This window comes from Ramularia collo-cygni, assembly GCF_900074925.1.
Source record: "Ramularia collo-cygni strain URUG2 genome assembly, contig: RCC_scaffold10, whole genome shotgun sequence".
Classification (NCBI taxonomy): domain Eukaryota; kingdom Fungi; phylum Ascomycota; class Dothideomycetes; order Mycosphaerellales; family Mycosphaerellaceae; genus Ramularia; species Ramularia collo-cygni.
The window spans coordinates 307,012-314,968 of NW_019716264.1; the positions used below are offsets into that span (position 1 = coordinate 307,012).

The following is a 7,957-nucleotide window of genomic DNA, read 5'->3' on the forward strand; positions in this document are numbered from 1 at the left end:
GCAGCACCGGAAGGACGAGGCGGAGCTTGGCGAGACCAATATTGGTGGGGAGACTACGAGTACACTTGGTGACAATTTTTCTCTCGTCCGTTACCGTATCTGAGCTCGCACTTGAATCTCTCCGCATCGAGAACGCTTCGCACGTCGTCTAGATTCCTCTCTTACTCTGCTTCGTGTCCTGTACTCTTTGAGCATTTCCTGGCTTACGATGTGCTGCCACGTCTGCTTTCCTCCTCTGCCCGATGCAGAGGCAGCGGCGGCACTCTTCCCGCTGTGCTTTGCCCCTCCCCGTCATCGACTTGCAGGACCTCGAAACGCTAAATGGTTTGGAAGATATCTGGTTGCCAATGTGAAGCCGTGATAAGCATTTCGGCTGCGAAAGTCTCCAATAGGTCCTCCATGCCACCTGACGTTTCGTCAGGGTCCGCGTTCGATAGGCAGCAACGTCGTGTCAATCTAGGAGCTTCTCGTGGTTGTTCGATTGGTTTTGCAGCTCTGGGTCATTGCGTTGATCACCTCCCCCTCCCTCATAATCGGCGGTGATCCACTCCAGAGTTCTGGGAAGTTTTGTGACTGAGCCATCAGGCGCTGGACTAGGGCTGAACAGCCTTTACCTGCAGCCTCACGTAATATTTGATTAGCTGAGCCGTCTTCAATTAAGTTGTCAACCATATCATCAATCAACGAGAAGACCGCGTCCCAGTTCCGGTGGCGCTGGTAAGGAGTCCAGCAATCTACCACGAGTTCCCAAAATTGAGTACTTGGAAGCGGGAGCCTGGCTCTGTCACACGAGACAATGATTTTAAGTCTCGCTAGGTCACCCCATCGTAAAATCTGCTCAGCAGCGGCAATAGCCGAGTCGGACAGGAACGGTTCTGTAGAAAAGTCCGAATTTTTTATCATGTGGTGCAGCATAGTCTCAGAACCATACAGGGACGTGATACCGAGAGGATCATACAGCTTGCTTCGGAATTCAAATCGGGCCTGCACTATGCAGCCCGGTCGGCAGTTTTGTTGCGTCCAGTTATGAAGTCGAGTAGAACCGGCCGAACAAAGTGCTTCAATATCTCTCAAGGCCGGTAAGTCTGGATGTTCAGCCACTCCGAAATGGTCGACCCAATGACATGACGCATACACGAAGAACTCGCCAAATCCACGTTCAGTCGGATCATAGCGAATCATGTTTTTTTCCCATTCGTCCCATGTGCAGTACGCATCATATTCGACTTCTTGTTCTTCCTTGTCATCCAAGAAGCCGGGTAGGGCATCGTTAAATATCATATCTTCGGAGAAAAACTCGATCCTATTGATATCATCCAGTAGAAGATACTTGATGCATAATCTCAGCATGTATGCGTCCAAGTTGTTGATCCACTGGCCGGCCATTGGCTGATTCCTAACTTTCGAGGCAGCCATCATTTGGGGACCAGGCCACTGCGACCCGAGCTTTTGAATTATGTATTCCTTGACCGATTGATGTGAGAGTTGAACCCTGCCTTTGTTGATGTCGTCAGATTGGTCCCACGAAATGAACGGAGCAATGAGCTTTAGGATTCTTCTTTCGTCTACGAGGTCGGCGAGAGCATCTACAGAGCTCACACTCGGTGGAGCTGTTGCTAGCGCGGCGGCCCACGCTAACTCATGCGTGGAAAGAGGTCTACTGCTCGCAGCAAGGGCCTTCAGCGCAGCACCGGCGAGGTTCTGATTATCCAGGTCATCCATGGTATACTGTTGAAATAATCGCTCAAACAAACCTGAAAGGCGAGAAGGCAACGGCAGCTCGTCCAGAAATAATCGCATCGGAGCCGGAGCCTGGATGTGGCGATCCTCAAGGAGATTAGTCACCATTTTTATCCAAATTGCGCTTCCCTTAGCGGAGGAAGACAGCCGCTCGATGACGAGCTCTTTGAGATCGTTCGAGAGGTAGTTCAGCTGTCTTTCAACGGTATGGCTCACGATTGCGCGATCTCTTCGACGGCTGAGAACAAGATCGATTCGATCATTTTGATCAAAATGCTGCAGAATCTCTTCGTTGCGGCGAGACAGTAGAAGAAACTTCATGCCTGGATTGTTTCTGGACGAGCGTCCTAGCAGATCGATAATGTCGGATCGAGATAGTCTGTCGCATTCGTCCAATCCATCAATGACAACGAACAGAGGACGTTCAACAGACCCTAAAGCATTCTCGAGGAACGTCCCAAGTTTTCTGGCATCTTTCACAGGCTCGATGTTGCCAGATGCTTGGTTTTGCATATACCATTCGTGGAAAGTCCTTTTCAATCCGGGCAGCTGTTGCAGTAGCGATAATAACAGGACTGACAGTATGTGGATCATACGACCAGTCTCGTCATCTCGACAGTAATGATAGCAAATGATCGGACGCGGGACGCGGGATTCCCGCCTTTCGTGCAACTTGTCCACTGCAAATGCGGCCACAACGCTTTTCCCAGTGCCCATGTCGCCCAAAATCACTAGACGCGATATCCCGGGACTGCGATACCATTGGACAAACTTCGGATCCTTCAGCAAGAAGTCGCAACCATCATCAGCTCTGAGACTGGCGAGGGATCCATGGTGTTCGCTCTGTCGTTCGACTTTGTCTCCGCCAAGCCATCTTGCAACTACAAAGGAATCAGCATGCACTCGATTTTCACGCTTTAATAGATTGCTTACTTTGTTGGTCGTATAGCATAAGCTTTATGTCGTTGATAATGTCTGCAGTAGCATTCTGCACGATCTTATGCAACACCTCAGTATGCTTCAGGAAATCTGCGACAAGATCCGGGAGGTGATTATTAACAAGCACTGTCTTCATTACAATCTTGACACCTTTGAGCTTGAGAATATCGAAAGAAGCCTGGTAGAATTCGAGGAGAACTCTATACACTGACACAAGTGCCTAGCAAAATTAGATAGACTCGGGTCACAGAGAGTGATGACACACCTTGTGTATATTGTCCTTGTTATTTGCGCGCTGTCCCAGGGTGTCGCACTCATCAATGTACGACATGTAATTCAGCATCTCGCCAACCTGCTTTGCAAAGTCCAGGTCTGCACTCGCAAAGCTGATAGCAATCTACTCTATTGTGTTAGCTATAGATTCTCTTCTCCGACCACGAAGCCTATATTTGTATGACAACTACCGGGCGAACCTACCGCTGTGACTCCTGTAATGATGCCAAAGACTGTATTCGCAGTAGGGTCAAAACTTGCGAGCGGACTGGCCAAATCTAAGGCCATTTTGATATTCTTGAGAGGGACTTGGATGGAAGTTAAATACTTAACGCCGCGAAGGAACATTGAGTTGTCCTTCGCATCTTTTTCCAAAGCGTCGAGCTGCGTGAAAATCTGCTCGAGTGTCTTGTTCTCGAGAAGAGCCACATTTATCTCTCCACTGAGACTGCGTACCGCATCACGGAAGGCAGCACTCCAGACATCATGATGTTTGCCCTGATCTCTCAAATCTTGGCTTGTCACGGACGTATCTGGAGACATCTGTTCGGCGGCGCTTGTAGGGATATGTATTTGTGGGGATAGAGTCACAGCAAGTTCGCTCTCAACAGCCGTGGAACTGAGCGAGACGTCTTCGTCGCTGGAGCGTAGCGAGTGGGATCTTGCCGGTCGTGTAGCAACATTTTGCCTATGTTGTCGCCATAGCGACTCTATCAGCTGGATTACACAATTCGTAGGAGGAAATGAATTTCTTACTTGATTGCAATGTCGTTTTGTACTTGTGCTTCGGGGAATTTCGTCTCTGTGGACTTGACAGAGGAGCGCTCCCTGCTCGATCTGAGGCGAGAAAGACTGTTGGGTCGTAAGCGATGGAGATGGTCGAGCAGCCTATGTCCTGGACTCTTATGAGGTGGAGGAGAGTGAGACATCCGCAGTGCTCAAGGTCTTTGATCTAGTTGTGCTGGACCATGATATCAAGCGATTCGGGCGCGGTAAGAGTCGCGACGGCGGGGTCCGGCTTGCTTTTCGATGCCCGTCAGGTTCACGGTCATCCCTGCCTCGGTAAAGCTCGTGCCCCACCCAATGACTCATGCAACTAAGTGCGGCTGGTTTATCGGAGTAAGTCAGCCTGGCCCACCCGAGTGATGTGGTGAAATGCGTAGACACCGACCTTTCATGATCAAGAGCACTTTCGGAAGTGGGTGGCCTACTCAAAACATGGAAATTGGTGTCATCTCCTGCTGACTTTGGCTACATAGATCTGAATAAACAACCAAGTAGTCAAGGTGCAAAGGCGTCGGATCCGGCCGCTCGAGAGGCGAAAATCAGCTGGCGGGAGACTCGTTGTGCCTCAGACCTTGACACACACACACACACACACACACACCAATCTGGCTTCACGACATTTCGAAATACTTGAGCTCATCTCATATTATTTGCAGTCGGCATGGACGGGGATCAACACAGTTCGACGGCTGCTGCAAAAGGCATACTGAAATTGTCAAGCAACATTCGCAGGAAAATTTTTMAGTCAGTGCTTGTCATGCGTCACGAACTTCATGTTTTTCGAGACCCGGGTGGTCCACCGGAGGTATTCGCCCCTGATGCTCCTCGTCACTGGCATGCACTGCTGCACACCAGTCGCCAGATCAGTCAGGACGCTGCAACAGTACTTTACGGTCTGAATACGTTCAATTTCATGGAAACGGTGGGCGAGCAAGCCGGACTGTTAGCAGCTTTTCTGCAATCCATAGGGTCGCGCAATGCTGACATGTTGTCGCATGTCTCTATCGGGTTCCCTGTCATAGTGGAGGGCACGTTCAAGCTCCAAGAGGATGGCTCGCGAATTCTACAACTCCTACAACAGTCCTGCTCTGGCCTCGGGACGCTGGAATTTCATGTTAACGGGAAAAATTCCAATTGCTTGACGAATCCCGATGAAACCAACGTGGACGCCGTAAAAAACACCCTCCAGGACTTCAACGCCAGATTGAGAGCCATTCGCACTCTAAGCAGGATCGTTGTACGGTTCTTTGTTGGACGTCCAACTCCTTCGGCAATGCATATCATGCAAGACCTGGGTTGGACAGTTCTACCAGCGCACAACAACCAGTGGTAGCCTTGATTGGCTCTTCAACTCATGGGGCCGGAGTGCCGAACATGGCTCATCTCGTGAGCGCCAGCGCACAGCATCGACGAGCGGATCATGTCAACATTGAAACTTTGTCCGAAGTTTGCCTATGGCCACGTATTGTCTGGACCACTATATAGCTGATTGAGCCATCGTCAATCTCATGAAGACTGTCATTTTCCCTCACTGATTCCATGAGCTCCATGCGTGCTGTATCTCCAGAGCCTGAATGATCCGTTGTCAATGATTGCCTCAATACTCAGTCAACAATCCCTAATTGCTTGTCAAAGGGCTTGGCAATTGTGCTTGTCAGCGATTCAGCTCAGCAGTCTGTGACCGAAAAGTATCACCGTCCAGGACACGCAAGAAAAAACACCAACACAACGAGAATCGAAATTTTTGAAATTCAGTCTTACTACAGTGCACTACATTCGCCTTTGAGGGTTGTGCGAAGAAGTGTAGTCGGCAGCGTCGCCCAACGCGCCTACTGCCTATGGCGGAAACATAACCTACGGGGGTCATCTGGCTCAGAGAATACCGAGAGCATGCCCAGCAACTCATGAAGTACCTGCTTGAGACACGAGGCGACGGAGCTAGACGTCTCGGTAAAGAATAGCGTCTTCATGAGATAAAGGTTATTTCCCGACCACATAAACATATGTATGCACGCTAATTTTTATGCGAACCAAGGATAGCTCTTATCTTAACGGAGGAACTCTCGGAAACCATAACAGCATGCTTAGACAGACTCCGCAGCTATGAGACGTACACACCTGCCGCAGCCATATTACCTAGGCCCCCCCCGAGATGAATAATTGGCGCCAGAGACGCGATTGAACAGAGGTGAATCGTAATAGGGGCGATTGGCGGCGTCGACGCCAATAACGACTAATCGATCAACATCTTGCTTTATGCTCGCATCGAGGCACGCTTTAATGTGGTAGATGCGAAGATGGTGAATGGCTTAGCACGACACGGCGCCGATAGGCTACGCCTAGTTCCAGCTCCTCCTCGGGGTAAAGGACGCTAGGAAGCTCCTAAGGCCTTTCCTACGCGTGTCCGTCTCTTTATAGGGATGTCTTATACGTATAAAGATGTATTCTATTCGTCTAAGACTAACGTAGCATTTAGTACAAACGCTCTGCCGTATATATGTTTAGTATAATCTTAACGGTTAGGAGGCCTAGGGTGTCGACGACGCTAACACTAATACGGAGGGCGAGCCTAACACTAAACACGATACGCCGTAGTTAATAGAAGATGCCGTTAGGGCTTATCTAGACTACGCCCGACGCGCTTTAGCTAGAGCCCTCGGGATTAACTACTACGTAGTCGAAGAAACATTACGGAGGGAGTAAGAGCAGCGTTAAAAACGACGTAACGACATTATAAAAGATTATAAGCTATTACGTTAGTTAGGCGAGATAAGTCACAAGATATAGAAGCGTAAGGCCGCCGACGTAAACGATCGTAATATAGCGAAAGTCTAACGTACGCTTAGACATACTACTATACTTACGCCTACTAGATTTATGTTCCTAGAGCCTAAATTAGAGTGCGACTATTTAACTAGCCCTATATAGTTAGCTGCCTCTCCGTAGTCGACTTAATTAGGCTGGGATCCTTATACGCCTAAACTATACAAATAGACTGTCCGAGACTTAGGTAATACTAGTAGCCGTACGAACCCTATTTTCGTCGAATCTGCTCTCCCTTATCGCTCGCCTAAAAGCGCATCCGGGCGTCGAGCTAAGAGCATTGTCTACATCTTTTCTCCCCGCCCTAGTATTAGAGCTATAGAGAGTTCTCGAAGCAAGAGAAGATCTACATCTTCTAGAACGAGCAAAATTTCCTCGGACAAGGTGGAGCTTCTAGCTAGTAAATACAATTACGACAGATTTCTCGATAACGCTAGGCGCTCCGCGAGTAGGAGCTTGGGCTAATAAGAGTTCAGATTTCTGATCTTTAGACATAATTTCAGCATCTTAACACGGCAAGCGCTTTTTCTATCCTATACTATGTATTACGTACTTGGCGCATATTCTTAACGCCTAGACTCGTACTTCGCTTACGTTGTTTCATTCTATTCCGCTACTACTTAATACTATTCTAGGAAGATTTCGTAACTCCGGTATCGGTTAAGGGCTTAAAAGGGCGTCGGGAAACATGGATTATTAATCCCTAGAACCTAAAAGACGTCTAGCCGTATATAAGCAATGTAAGCTTTAATGTCCATCCTAGCGTCGCGAGCCACCTAGTATAGCGAGCCGTAATAATAGTCTTCACTTTATTAATCTACGTCCTATAAGCGAAAAGAAGCTTACGACACACGACACTATTTATTAGTTATCTAGACACCTTCGAACGAAAGCATAACTTAAAACACAAGATGTTAATCGGTTAGTCGTTATTAGCGTTAACACCGCCAATCGCTCTCTATAAGACCCACCCCTGTTTAGTTATGTTTCTAGAACTAATTCTCCATTTCGGCGAGTTTATGTAATACTACTACGGTAGGCGTACTTATCTTATAGCCGAGATATCTATTTAAGCATACTGTTGTAGTTTCCTAGGGATTCTCCGATAAGAAAGAGGATCTTAGATTAGGGTTATACCTTAGCGTGCCTACATATGCTTATATTATGCTATAACTTGTGTAAATGCGCTTTATACTATCCTCTATACGGACAGTTTCGACATGTACTTAGATATAAGTCGTAGTCTGTTCCCCGCTACCGCGTAAGTTAAGCCTAGGAAGCTTCGGGGTCTCGGCGGAATATTAAAGAGGAAGAACAGTTATCTCGCATTACGAACTTGTTAATTGTATATTATAGCATATCTACTATAGCTATGATATTAGATAATGAATTTCGT

At 47.9% G+C, this 7,957-nt stretch overlaps 2 protein-coding genes; one reads left to right on the forward strand and one right to left on the reverse strand.

The window, feature by feature from the left end:
• Positions 1–456: 456 nt before the first annotated feature.
• Positions 457–3,881, reverse strand: RCC_06734 (uncharacterized protein; the record flags this gene model as incomplete). XM_023771995.1 has 5 exons in its annotated part: positions 457–2,621; positions 2,674–2,899; positions 2,945–3,076; positions 3,157–3,640; positions 3,709–3,881. 5 exons carry the CDS (start codon positions 3,879–3,881, stop codon positions 457–459), a joined length of 3,180 nt encoding a protein of 1,059 aa, XP_023627763.1.
• A 518-nt stretch (positions 3,882–4,399) lies between these two features.
• On the forward strand, positions 4,400–5,071 carry RCC_06735 (uncharacterized protein; the record flags this gene model as incomplete). Its single annotated transcript, XM_023771996.1, has 1 exon — positions 4,400–5,071. The coding sequence occupies one exon, from the start codon at positions 4,400–4,402 to the stop codon at positions 5,069–5,071; it is 672 nt and encodes a 223-aa protein (XP_023627764.1).
• Positions 5,072–7,957: the final 2,886 nt, after the last annotated feature.